The sequence below is a fragment of the Hermetia illucens genome, chromosome 5 (genome assembly GCF_905115235.1).
Source record: "Hermetia illucens chromosome 5, iHerIll2.2.curated.20191125, whole genome shotgun sequence".
Taxonomy (NCBI): Eukaryota; Metazoa; Arthropoda; class Insecta; order Diptera; family Stratiomyidae; genus Hermetia; species Hermetia illucens.
This window is the reverse complement of record NC_051853.1, coordinates 27618696-27633293: the sequence shown is the minus strand read 5'-3', so window position 1 is coordinate 27633293 and position 14598 is coordinate 27618696. Positions and strand designations below refer to the sequence as shown.

Sequence of the window (14598 nt, the reverse complement as noted above, 5' to 3'; positions counted from 1 at the left end):
CGCTTGCATATCATCTACGCATCTTCTCGCAGGGGTGGTTTTTTTCTGTCCAGAGCAAACGAGTTTATTAGCCACGTGGGAGCGAACGAATCTCGACAAGTGAAGCGTAGCGTGCTCGGTGAGAAAAGGGAATTCATTATTGCTCTAGTCAGGCAAGCAACTATTATTTCGGTACCATATAAAGCATCACGAAAAATCTTGCAGTCTCTCGGTGGTCCTGTGGGGGACGTAAACGGTATGGATGGGCAGGCTCTCATCCATGAAATATATTTTCATGCTGAACTCGCTGTCGCTGCCACATTTTAGTTACAACGGTATCTGCTCTTTACTGTTTTCGGGTTTTGGGGTTTTTACGGTTGTAAAGATTGCATTGTGCAATAGGAACTTGGAACGAAGCCCATCGCTCCGCTCGTTTTTCAGTTATCTAGAAAGTTTTCAGAGAAATTTAGCGGAGAATTTATCTGAAATGCTCCAATCAATTTGTACGTCTGCATAGCATTGTTGCTGCCCCTTCGTTCCCCACTATGGTTCTGAGTGTTGGCCGACTATAAAAGACAATTAACGTTGTGTTGCGGTAATGGAGACGAAGATGTTGCGTTGGGCTAGTGGCGAGGCACGCCTTCATCACATTCGAAATGAGGATATTCACGATGGATATGAGGTTGCAACGATCGTGGAAAAAATTGAAAGAGGTGTCTTCGGTGGTATGGGCATGTAATTCGCGCTAACGAGAATTCACTTGCCAAGATTGGTCTAAACATCGATGGTAAGCGACCAAAACGCCGGCCGAAGCAACAATGGCTTGACTCACTGGATAGAGATTTGAAGTCCTCGCGACTACATCCAGATTAAGCTTTTGATAAAATTAAATGGTGCAACCGATAACGACGAGCCAACATCGCTTGTGAACGGCACAAAGGCTAAAGAAAAAGAAAATTTTTTCTGCTCGCTATGGCTGGATATAACTTGCACATATGAATGTCGCCAAACTTCTGTTATGCTGGTTAGTATCACAATAAATGCCGTATCATTGGACGGTGTAATCGTAAGAAACTGTAGCCTAATGCCATCCCAAACTATACAACGTTGTCGTTGTTACTCCTCATGTAAATGCAGCAATAATGATTAAATGATGAATGTAGCATTGGATAGATATTTATCTCCATAATGAAGGATACCCACTTCAATATCAGCAATAGTATGGATTATCCCAATTCCTAGATTCCCTGCTTAAAAACTTCACCGAAATTAAAGAAGCCAAACCAGTTACAATAGTTCATGCAAAAATTGATAACAGTTGTGTTTTAGGGCAGAGGCAACTCTAATCAGCGGAGCCGCATGACCAAAAGCGACTATTGGTGTTGTTGTCCTCCGTTGATTCAAAAACTCGATATGGGTATGAATCAAATCGAGCAACACACCATCGATTTAGCCCTTTGCTGGCCTAAGCCTTACCAAAAACGTTAATGTTTGATAATTTAAGTGGTCTAGAGTTCTCTTTTTACGATTTGATGGCGGATCGTGCAAATGTCAAGAAGTAATTCACCCCTACATACTAGTGCTCCTGGCCTGGCAAAGAAGTCGACTTGCCACAAAAAAAAAGTTGTCCGTGCCCTAGAATGTAGGAGTCAATTGCTCCTCAAAATCATTACGCTCCGCCATCAATTAGATGGGAGACTCAGGACCCATCAAACCATCAAACAAAAAAGTTTTGTAGTGACTAGTTTCCGTTTGACATTCTCTGACTCGAAGAAATTCTATGTTACCCGAAGATTCTATTAGATTGTTATTTGAGAAAAAGACCATTTTTACATGAGTTGAATTGCCTTTATTTTCAATTTGAAAACAAACAGATTTCTTAATCATACAAAAATCGGAATTAAAACTATCTTCAATTATATTTAAAACAAATATTAGATAAAATTAGAGACTAACACATGCTTAAAGCGCCATTTTTCGTCCTTCTATGGAAATTTCTACGGCACGCTTTGATGCTTTCAAACGTTTTGCGTCTATGAAACGTTTCAAATGTTTCTCGTAGCGGTTGGGCTTCTTCTTGGTAATCTGAAATGGAGCCAGAAAATAATGTTCAGTTTACTGCTAACAGTAATTTATCATAGTAATTAGGTGAATGGTAAAGACATGAATGCAAGAAGTGGGTTCCCACTAAATTGCATTAAGATTTTTTTCCACAAGATTCCTTCAATTCCGCCAAAACAATTGTTCAAAAAGGAAACACTCACCCGACTCATATCCACATCAATCGTTGATTTAGGCCTAATAACATAATCTTTATTGGATGGTATAGGAACACGAGCACGCGCAATCCAACCTTTTTCGCCAGGTCGTAATGCTTTCTCCTCGGTAGTGAGAACTGTTGTCAATTCTTTCTTTGTTGCTGATGATGATGATGAGGATCCCGGCTCGGGACTTGCTCTCCGCTTCCGTGGCATTTGTTCTAAATCACGCTGTTGACGTTCTTCTCGCGATAAGGCTTTATAATCGGCACTTAAATTGAAAATAGGACGTGCCCATTCTGAAATTAAACGACCGGCACGTTCCTTGTTCTTTTTTGTCTCACGCGGATGCTTATACAGATACATGACTGCTTTTCCTATACCAGATTGTTTGAGGTAACTTTTATCGATCGTTGGGAACTGGAAAGATTTTTTACATTATTTGAAAAATTGTTAAGCAAACCAGCTGTTTTCTTACTAATGCTACTATCACCATCCCTTTTTTACCCTAAAATTATAGACTTTTTTGCTTCAGTTACTTACATTCTATCTGTACAACGTGAAACACAAGTTACGAACTAGATGCCTAAGGCCCCCTACCAAAATACTTCAACGAAATGAAAAGTTGGTCTGTTAGCCCCGCCTCACAAAAGCACAGGACGTATTCAAAGACCGACTACTTTCTTGGGGTGAAAAATAAGTTAATTTACGATTAGTTCTATCCTTCTTACGGTGCTTCAACTTCAATGGGGTAGGTAGGTTTCAGTAGCCGCTCCGAGGAGCCCAATTAGCGCTGTGGTGCGCCGTTTTGATGCCACAAACTTCTAAGACCGTGACTGCTGTTAAGGGAACAGGGACGCAGAATCTAGCCGGCTCGGATCTTCAGACCCAGCCCGTAGCATTCACGAAGGAAAGCAGCTCTCCCACAGGCGGTAGTTCTCTGACTTGCTGACTGGGTCGTGCTCCCGTAATGTTCAGCACGGCGTCTAAGCAGCTAATCGTGGGGTGGTTTTTAGTCTAGGCGTCACGAAGGAGCATTGCTTCACCTGCTGCAGCTATTTCACCACAATCTGTGGCGACCAGTTCAGCAGGTTCGCGTAAGCAGCGGATGAAGTGGACTGAGGAAATGAACCTCTTTATCATCCGCTCTTATTACGAAATAACGTTACAGAAGAGATTCGTCGAGCGTTTTCCGCAGTTCGTACACGTGACTGTGCCGGGTGTCGCAGACCAGTACCGCTTTATTACTCACAGCGATGCAATCCCAGCCATCATCAGGGAGCGTATTCGACTTAAGGTCATCACGAAAACTGGTGACCAAGGGTCGACAGGGGCAGACGCTTCAGCCGCGAGTACAAAAGAAAATAACTTTCGGAGATGTGAGCGTGTAGTATCCTTTTATTTGATCAGGTTAACGTTTTACGTACTTCGAGAAACAGACTAGAAATGACTGGCGTACATTTGTTCGTGTACATACGTAAAATGCGGTTTACGCGCGAGGAACGCATTTTTATTATCAAAACGTGCTACGTGTGAGAAGTCCGGAAAGTTTTTAATGAATAGCCTAACAATTACACTACAGGATACGCTAGGCTCGGAACGGCCGTCGAGTTCCCTCACGAAAGAGAATTTACAACGCGTAGCTGAACTCGTGGTAGAGTCCCCTGAAACGTCTTCGCGTAAAGGCTGTTTGGAGATGAACATGTCGCGATCCACGTCCATACGAGCTAGACGCAAATTAAATTTTGATATGTTATCGGACACGGTTGATACAATGAAGATGATTCAGACCGAAGATTGCATTATTGCGACCTCATAAAGAATCTCTTAACGGCCGATCGTACATTCTTTTCGAGTTTTCTGTACTTCGGCGAGGCTCAGTTGAATTTGACCGTATTGGGATTTCATAAATTCGCTTGGAACAGCAGCTAAACCAGCCAGGATTGACTGTATGGAGTGGAATTTCGGAAGTAGGGGTTTACGGCTCTCATTTCTTTGACAGCAATGTCAACGGTCAAAGATACCTGGAGATGCTGCAAAGTTACTTCCTCACAGGTATACAGCAGCTTCCCTGACCTGCACTTCCAATAAGACGATGCACCACCGACTTATGCAGTCATGGTCCGTGAATAAATACCTAGGGACGTGTTATCGATCGGCGTGGGACCATTGAATGGCCTTCCTGTTCTCCGACCTGACTCCATGGATTTTTTCTTCTGGGGTGTCGTGAAGGACAAGGTATTCGCTCGTAGACCACGCAATCATGACACTTTTCAAGACATCGAAAATGACAGCACTGTGTGAAACCGCGTTCTGGAAGGGTGCATTCAGCGCCTTGAAAACTGTATAAACTGCGACGGTGCGCAATTCTAACACTTACGATAGACAGTAGGTAACATTTTGTACTCGCTTTTCCTCGATCATTCAGTTGCGTTTCGCGTTTCATTTTGTAGCGAAGAGATTTTTGAAGCATGTGAAATGACTCCTGGACCACCCTGTATATCAAAACAATGATAAGATTGCATCTCGACCGTGTGCTGATATGTCGCTGCTGCAAATACACTCACTTGTGTATTGTGATGCAGTTGCGGCCATCAGATTGCAGTGTCGAAGGATTTGCTTTCACGTTATTTATTGGTTTGAGTAACCGAACATATCCACCAGGGAAAATTCGTCTGCAACGTCGGTGGAGCTCATTACGGCAGGACATTGCTAGGCTGACACAAATCAGCTCTGACAATGTCAGCAGACGGAAGAAAAATAACGTGCAAAGGGTTTACTGGAACTATGCCGTCCCGAGTGAGACACCCGTAGTTGAAATTCAGGACACACTAAAGCAGGAACCTTCTGTGTCATATGCAGTGGGTTAAGAAGGTATGGCGAAAGTTACTCCAGACGTGTCCACAATGCAACGTACGCGAGGAACTAGCAGGGCTTTTTAAAATGACTCAACGAATCCCAACAGAACTTCCATACAGTGCAGTTTTCGGGTACGGAAGCGAAAGGATATTGGGGTGGCACCCGTCATGCCACTTTGCCGGGCATGAATTTTGCGGATGTTATCGAAGAGGAGGTTGGACGAGCCAGAAACAGCTCAAGGAACTGGAGCGGCCCTGGTCTAGATCGGATGCAGAACATCTGGTACAAAACGTTAGCCAGTATACATGGTCGGTTAGCACACAGCATCAATCAGGATATGAGTCAGCCGGAAGAATTTCCACCCTCGTTGCTGCAGGAATTGCCTACCTTATCCCTAAAAAGGAAACACTGTAGGACACCGCAGACACAAGACTTACCAACCCTCTACAAATTCATAATTCATATTAGTGGAAAGGTGAAAGCACGGAAAAACAACATTCTGTCCGATGAGAAGAAGGGCTTCCTAGTAGGGTCAAGCTATGGCCGAGACAGACTTCTACAAATGCCTAAAAATTTTGCAATGAACCTATACTCGACTTGATGTTCTGTTGTCCAATCTCCTGCGATGTGTAAAGTTAGCACTGAAATCGCATCCCTCGGGGAATATGGATACGAACTAGTATATCCAAATTCCGAATACATCATCCAAACTACGTCGAGGAGCGGATAACCCTGCCTCGTTACATTGACGTGGCGACACATCACCGATTCGCTATGTAATTATTTTTATAGCAAAGGCAGACGAATCCCTTGCATGAAGCTGTTTGTAAGACAAAATGTGGTCTGACTGCACTTGACTTAAAGGAGGAATTCTTTGAGTGGGGTGAAATCAGACCAAAAGCGAATCGACGAATGGAAGTGGAAGGCAATCCACGGTAAGCACGTGAATTGCCTCTGGGAGCCATTTACCGTGCAGATGGCTGTGTTGTGGGGAGCTTTTTGCTAAGACTGTGCTATTAAGGACGGGGTGGTCGTCATCCGAGCTTATAATGAAAGATCGGATGGAGAACGAATGTATAAGTGGATACGTGACAATGGACGAAACATGGCTCCATTATTCCACACCAGAATTAAAACGATCAGAATAGACTACACGTGATGAACCGACTACAAAGCGTGCAACGACGTAGCAACAGCAAGGCCATGTCATTAGTATTTTGGGATGCGCATGGTATAATTATCGACTATCTTGAGAAGAGAAAAACCATCAACAGCGACTATTACATAGCGTTATTGCAGCATTCGAAAGATGAAATCGCGGAAAACAGCCCTTTGAAGAAAAAGAAAGTTCTGTTTCATCAAGACAATGCACCGTCTCACAAATCAATGAAAACGATGACAAAATTGCATGAATAGGGCTTCGAATTGCCTCCGCATCCACCGTATTCTCCAGATATGGCCCCCAGCGACTTTTTCCTGTTCTCAGACTTTAACAGAATGTTCGCTGGAAAGAAATTTAGCGCCGATGAAAAGGTAATCGTCGAAACTGAGGTCTATTTTGTGGCTAAAGATAAATTGTACTATAAAAATGGTATCGAAAATTGTATGACTGCTATAATCGGATGGCGGGCTCAGGACAACTCATTTCATTCAGCTGAAACCAGTCTAGGTTCAAACGAGGCGATTTCAGTCGACATAATTCATACCCTTGTCGGGTTTTGAATTTAATAAAAAAGGGGCAAATGCCACTTGTTGCCGCTTTTGATCACGCTGCCTGATGAGATCGCCTCTGCCCTACGATCGAAACCGTCAAAGCCAAATACATAACTTTCACCATAATCGTCCGTCTGGTTCAAACCATGCAAAAATACACCATTGTGCATACGGTCTCAATATTACACGGAGTTCTTGACGGATTCTCCCATTGGCCACTACCCCCAGAACCCCTTTATCTTTTAAGTAGGTAGGATCGCCCGAGCCTTAATGATTGGCACTTAGTGCTAGCATAAGATAAAATCCGGCGTCTACCGAGATTGTGGCAACTTGGAAAAAATAATCGTTGGCTCGACAATATAATTGGCCTCGAAGTGTGTTAAAGCACTTCATTCAAGATCGTAACGGTACACTACAAAATTACAGTACCCTGTAGGAGGGAATGCGGCCAGGAGTGCGCTCGCCGGTGATTATTACCCTGATTTAACTCAGGCACTCATTCATAGCTGAATCGGCTGACATCGGACATCAAGTGACAATAGAAATCCCACTACTCTAACCGCTCAGCCATCCGGACACTGATACTATTTCACGAACCGATCGCTTGGGCTAATATCAAATCTTAAACTTTGACCAGAGATCAATTTAACCAAACACTAAAAACGCACAAGTAGCCACGCTAGATTTAAGCCCTCAAGCGTATTAGAGCACTCCATTTCAAAATCGTAACGACACATCAGGTGGCAATGCGTTCAATGTTGCTTTCACTCGGGATTATTACCCTGATTTGACTCAGATTCTCATTCACAGGTAAGTCGACTCGTATCGTCTGCCACCAGTGAGTTTGAACCCCGAACTTAACATAGTGCTCTAACCGCTAAGCCCTTCCTTTCTATTCAGTAATTTCGGTAAAATACCATCATCAATCGCTCAACAACCGGTATCAGATCTAGGTCTGTCCTAGTGAAGAGCTTCCAGACATCCCGGCTTTTCGTCGAGGTTCACCAATTCGATACCCCTAGAGGCTATCTGGCGTCCTGACCTACGTCATCACTCCATCTGAGGCAGGGTCTACCACTTCTTCTAGCATAAATACACTAAAACTATCATCTACCGAAATTTGCATACTTACATCCGACAACAGCTTCAAAATGCTTTCCCTAATTTGAATACAAGGTAGACTCTTATTTGGCAACGGTGCCAACCAATCAGTCAAGACGTTCAAAACATTATGTTCTAGGAAAGCTAATTGTAAGTCCTTCTTGATCAATTGTGACATCACTTGCTTAAGCATTGATATTTTCTTGGTGGCTGGTAAATTTTCCTGATTCAATATTCTGTCCTCCTCGGCAGCTGCCTTCATATTTTGTATCAATTGGTCAATTATATCATCGTTATCATTGATTAAATCAATATCTCGACGTTTTCGTCGACGTGATTTCTCTTCTCGTTTCTTGAGCAACATCGCGTCGAAATCAGATATGAAATTGTCTCTGAAATGCATAAACGCTATGAAGTTTTGATGAATTTGTGCTGGGGATTGTTGACTTACGCTTCGTGATTGTTTCTGAGTGGACCTTCGTCATCGGAGAGTTCATTTTTGGCTTGTTCTTGTCCTCCTTCTTGTAAATTAGCAGCTTCACCTCCGATTCCTTCTTCTTCTTCCTCGTTATCGGTATCCGTAATTTTAACACGTTTTTTCGCGATAGCACCATCTAGAAGGGGGACAAATTTCAAGTTGTTGCATAATAAAGATTAATTAAGATTAGAAGTTTCAATAAGCAAGCCTGAAGTAGGCAAGACAGATATTGTCATGACTTGGTAAAGTGAAACGAATCGCATTTGTATCTAAAATTGGTCGCCTTCCTGGTCTTTAAGGAGAAGGTGTTCAGTTTAATTATCATCGAACATATACTATCCAAGCAGCAACCTTACAAACTCGCTTGGATATTATTATTTACTGATGCTGCGCTGCCGAAAAAAATAGAAATCGAATTTCTGGTCGCCGTCTGGGAACTCCGTCTTGGCTCATAATTCTTAACATCAATTGCGGGTGTATATAATGAGTTTGATTTGCGCCCTTAGAATGAGAGGGAGGATATTACTGCCGCCAAGAGTCTGGAGTTAACCCCAAGCACTTCATTTGCCCGAAGAGAGAGTTTTTAGAGACACTAAACATTTATTTTACAAAGCCAAACTGACTCAGGAATGGAAACAACGTACACTGCCTAGCAATTCGGAATTAAGATCAACCCTGCTAGGAAATAAAAAATCCTCTAAAAGACGGTCTCCGGTCCGTTCAGGGAAGGAGGGATTGTGTGAGGAAGGGTTCTTAATTGGAGTGAACATCGCAACTCTCTTCAAAAGAAATACCAACGAACATCCCTTATGGCTAATCGTGTCGATAACGATCATCTCATGCACACAATAAATTATAGGAAATCATTCAAATACTTACGACGGGTGAGGGTTCAACTAGCTATGAGGTGACAGGAGGCTTAACGACATCGATTTATTAAGAAGTGATTTTCGTCATAGTTAGGCAAATACAAAAGGAACATTTTACATTACGGGTCGATCAAAAAATTCCGTCTCAAAAGAATAATATCCACTGTTGGATCCAGGGCACAGCAAAATTAATACTGATTGGTAGAAGAATCGATTCAGCAATGCTCCGATACGATGCAAAAAATAAAGGTACGTTGTGTGAAGTAGTCAAGGGGCTACTGGGAGAGAAAGCTTTGGTTTCTAGCCTGGAACCCACGTGCTTTTTAGGAATTCGAGACCTTGACTGCTTCACAGAAAAGAACAAAATAGAAAAGAACATCAAGCGCGAATATCCGGAGGTAACCAATATCTGGATTGGTATCACCTCTGCGAAATCCCAAGGCCAAAAACACGCTGTCGTGGAAATTGCAGAGCAATACGTGAGGAAGCTTCTAAACAGCGGGAAGATCAGAATTGATTGGGTAATATGTAAGAAACGAATCCGGGCCGCCCGACCAAATCTTACAGACGTTTGTATTATGGGTATACGGGGATCTGACAGAAGGGCAGCATGCCGCAGATGCAGTCAAGCAGGCCATAAAACGACCGGGGCAGTGGCGCGTGTGATAAGAGCATTACGCATACTGTTTGCTTGAAACGATGTCCAGCCTTCAGAACTGAACGGAAAGAGCTAGAACGCGATCAACATGATCGGCATCCTACCAATCGACATGCACCGGAGTGCAGCTACTCACGAATTGCTAGCGCAGTTCGCTGTGGAGACCAACGTTGATCCAGTGCTCATCAGTGAACAGTATCGAAATAAGGGCCCAGCTTCATGGCACCTCGACATATCCGGTACCGCTGCCATCTGGGTTCGCAACGGCACCCTGCTTAGGGTTCTTGCCCAAAGACGAGGGGCGACTTTGGCCGGATTCGGTGTTTATGGGTAACGTTTTTCATTGTCTATCTAAAACCGGATGAGACGACGCCGGACTTTCAACTCAGGCTTGATGTCCTGGTGGATGTTATCTTGGACACCCAGGGGCGAATCCTGGTCGGGGGTGACTTCAATGCCAAGGCACTTGAATGACGCATGCCTCACCCAGACTCCAAAAGGAAATGAATTCTCGAAATGGCGAAGAGAACAGGACTTGTAGTTTTAAACACCGTCCACCTCAACGTTCCGCGACCATCAATACATTGCCTTTGAAATGGTTGACACAAATTCTCAGTGTGCGCTACCCCGGCGCTCTTTCTGTTCGTAGAACGTCGCGAAGATAAACAATGGGAGGTTTGACGAAACTGTTGGAGCAAGCTGGTGGATCCCTTTGTACTGGCACTATTCACTATTCCCTGCACACCTCATATGGGATGATGACGGCGGCACGGAGAGCGCCGAGGACACTGCTCACTTTTCTCTATAAAAGAGTTGGAAGAAGCAGCCTTCTCTATTGAAAACAAAAAGGCGCCAAGATCCGACGGTTCCCAGTAGAGGTATAAAAGCTGGTGCTCCAGCATCGGCCAGACCTACTGCTCGCCGCATTCAACCCTTGCCGGAAAGTGGGTATTTTTCCTTCTCGTTGGAAGGTGATGATGCTTGCGCTGATAACAAAAGGGAAAGGCGACCCTGTTGCCGTCTTTATACCCACCACTAGGCACACTTGACAATACTTTCCCCATGTCGAACTATCTCTTATGGATATTGAGGGATTATCTCAGGAATAGCTTCCTGCTTTATTAGACGATGGATTGCAGGCATCCATCCCAGGGCCGGGTCTTTGGAATGCTCCTGTGATAATTTGCTTAGACTCGACATGCCAGAAGAGTAGGGCCTGGTCGTATGTAGTTGCAGCGCTTGTTGCTGGGCGCACTGTCGAATGGGGACAAAGCAGACTTGGCATATTGATGCGACGGGTAAGCTGATGGATGATTGCTCATGGTTTTAACCTTGCACTGGAAAAAATCGAAGTAGTCATCCTAACTAAGAAGAGAATTCCGACCCTGCGTTTCATATTGATCGGCAATTCGATAATGGTGATGGCAACATCGTCGAAGAAATGCTGAAGAGCGCTGACAGCTGGAGCCCTTTTACCCATTACGTTCGGGCTCTTCTCGTTGCAAAGAAGATAGAGCTGGACCGGTAGCAGAGGGTTCCTTGAACTAACAGATTTCTTCCTCCTCTCCACTGGCGTTGGTGAAAGGAATTCCCTGGTTTGCGCAAATAACGAGTTTTCAATAATTTCACACAACTCACCTTCATCCTCTGAATCGCTGAACACCTTCCGCTTCTTTTTTGCACTTCCGGGCGATGGTGATCGGCTACCTGAACGACTTCTTGAACGGGATCTGGATTTACTATGTGGAGACCGTGATCGTGAACGAGACCCTGATCTGCTTCGCGATCGCGATCTAGAAACACTACGGGATCGGGACCTAGATGGGGATCTTGCACCGGATTTCGATCGAGATCGTGATCTAGAGCCCGAACCACTTCGACTTCTTCTCGATCCGCTGCGACTTCTTCGAGACCCACTACGGCTTCGACGCGATCCGCTTCGACTTCGACGCGATCCACTACGGCTTCGACGCGATCCGCTACGGCTTCGACTCCTACTTCTCGATCCACTTCCACTGCGCCTCGACCCACTACGACTTCGCCTAGAGCCACTACGAGACCTGCGGGATCCGCTCCTTGACCGCCTCGAACCACTTCGTGACCTTGCTGATCCACTTCGACGTGAGCCACTTCGCGATCTTGCCGAACCACTTCGCCTAGACCCGCTTCTACTTCTGCGTGAGCCGCTACGACTCCGGGACCTGGATCGACTTCCACTTTTCCGTGAACCACTGCGGCTACGTGATCTAGACCTACTTCCACTCTTCCGCGATCCGCTTCGACTTCTGCGTGATCCGCTACGACTTCTCGACCGTGCATCGCTTTTCCTGGACGCACTCCGGCTTCTAGAGCGGCTTCCACTCCGTTTCGAGCCGCTACGTGACCTTCGGCTGCCATGCGAAACACTGCGACTTCTCGACCGGTTACTCGCATTGCCAGGCGATCTACTGCGGCTTCTCCTCGAACCGCTTGGGCTTCTTGCACCACTTACAGCGCTACCTGACCGCGAACGAGCCTTCGACTGACTTCTGCTCTTCGGCGATCCACTCCTGCTTCGACTACGACTTCGACCTTTGCTCCGATTTGAATGTGCGCTTCCACTCCTTGATCTATTTGAAACGGCGCTAGGACTGCGTGAGCGGCTTCGACTCTTTCGCGAGCCATTCGACACATTTACCCGCTGTCCTGACTTATTGGAATCGTGAGACGCTGACCGCGACCGAGCCGCTGGACTTCCGGATCGTGACCGTGAATCATGCTTTCCATTTTCTACTCCTTTCTCTGACGCAGCCGAAGGAGAACGAGGTTTTTGGGTATCCTTTGGTGACGCGGGTGCTGGAAAAGTCGAAAATACGATGAAACGTTGTATTACGCCGGGGAAATAACAGCATTTCCAAATCATAACCTTAACCTTAGATGCCTTTTTCCCGTGTTGTGCAATTACTTACCATTTTCCACTTCCATTGCCAGATATGAATATCCAGATTACTAAAACTAAATACTGCACCCTTTGGATTGGGCTCTGAACTCGATATTCGGTTGTATCACACAAAAATGCGAATTTTCTCACGACAACGCACAGCTGAAACTAGACATGAACTTTTTTTATTCTTGGCTTTCTACTACAATGCTGCCAACTTCATGGAAAAATGTACTTATGTCAAAGTACTTTCAACAGGACACGTCGTATAAATTGTACACCTTATGTTCGCAATATAATACCCTACAACAGCCATTTGGTCAAGCAGATGAGAGAAACTCCATGCCAAAGTAAATCTCAGATTTTAGTTATCTTCAACACAGACTTTTAATTATAAAAATGGGCCGACATTTTGCTACATTACTTTGCTCTGCTCTTTTAGAAACGTACTATTCTGGAATGTTTTTCTAATTCGTAATACGTCCAGCTAATGATGTAAAAGTCCTCTTAAAATCATTTAAATGTAAGGAGGATATTGTGAAACTAGCTCATTCTGTTAGTCAAGGGGCTGCTATAATTCGGAGCAAAATACATATGTTTTATCACTTTTAGCTATGCAGCCCCCAACCCGTGATGTTTGTTTTTTCGAACGAATTGACTCAAATTATATTTCTATGAATAAAATTACTTTTCCAAATTGCAGATTACTTTTCAATGTATGCTGTTACTTCCGCCTTAATTCGTATAAGGACCAGTGATTACTCCGACGTGGCCAATTAGAGCTGTATTGCTCTGATTTGATGCCACAAACTACTCTATGGTATGCAAAACTGTGTCCGGATGTGGTTAGAGCGTTGGACTCTCGAAGCAAAAGGGCACTGTTCAAATCTCATTGGAGGGAGGGTGAATGAGTGCCTGAGCCAAATCAGGGTAATAATCTCGGGCGAGCGCAATCATCATCATCATCAACGACGCAACAACTGATATCCGGTTTAGGCCTGCCTTAATAGGGAACTCTAGACATCCCAGTTTTGCGCCGAGGTCCACCAATTCGATATTCCTTAAACCTGTCTGGCGTCCTGGCCTAAGCCATAGATATTGCCCTTATAGACTTTTTGGGATGGATCATCCTCATCCATATGGATTAGGTGACCCGTCCACCGCAACCTGTTGAACCGCTCATATATTTCTTCGTTATGTAGGTTATGGAATCGCCCATCCTCATGTAGGGGGAAAAAATCTTCAGAGGATTCTTCTCTCAAACGCAGCCAAGAGTTCGCAATTTTTTCCCCTAAGAACCCAGGTCTCCGGCAGGCACTCCTTCTCTACAGTTTTGCGCTACGCCTGCGTGCCGACCAGTTTTTCGTTTGTAATAATATCAAGCCAGCGTACTCCGATGGTGCGACGCAAACAGGTGTTGACAAGGGTTCGGCGCTTTTGTGTAGCAGCGGGGGTCACTTTCCATGTGCTACTCTGATATAGCAACACAGTAAGAGCCCTAGCATCGAACAATCTCAACTTGGTGTTGAGATAACTGCATTTCCAGATTTTAGACAAGGCAGCGAAAGTGGTTCCAGCGCATCAGGTAACATCTAACTCTTGCTTTCGATGCACTGTCCATTAATGCAGATTGGGATTGCACGATGGCCTGGCAGACTTATTCATCTTCAGTGCACCTTTCCCTGCCACTTTTTCCAAATCCTGAGCCATTTGGCTAAGGTCCATAATCCGGTGAAAGAACAAAAAGATGCCATCAGCCTAGT

The 14598-nt window shown here is 44.6% G+C and overlaps 2 protein-coding genes across 2 annotated transcripts; one reads left to right on the top strand and one right to left on the bottom strand.

Moving 5' to 3' along the window:
* Positions 1-1805: 1805 nt before the first annotated feature.
* Positions 1806-13042, bottom strand: LOC119657518 (IWS1-like protein). The gene is made up of 6 exons (XM_038064460.1): positions 12864-13042; positions 11554-12750; positions 8362-8524; positions 7942-8302; positions 2244-2657; positions 1806-2064 (listed from the first exon to the last, which is right to left on the bottom strand). The coding sequence occupies exons 1-6, from the start codon at positions 12877-12879 to the stop codon at positions 1942-1944; spliced, it is 2274 nt and encodes a 757-aa protein (XP_037920388.1). The 5' UTR covers positions 12880-13042; the 3' UTR covers positions 1806-1941.
* On the top strand, positions 6200-7422 carry LOC119657519. Its single transcript, XM_038064461.1, has 2 exons — positions 6200-6380; positions 6591-7422. The coding sequence occupies exons 1-2, from the start codon at positions 6255-6257 to the stop codon at positions 6816-6818; spliced, it is 354 nt and encodes a 117-aa protein (XP_037920389.1). The 5' UTR covers positions 6200-6254; the 3' UTR covers positions 6819-7422.
* Positions 13043-14598: the final 1556 nt, after the last annotated feature.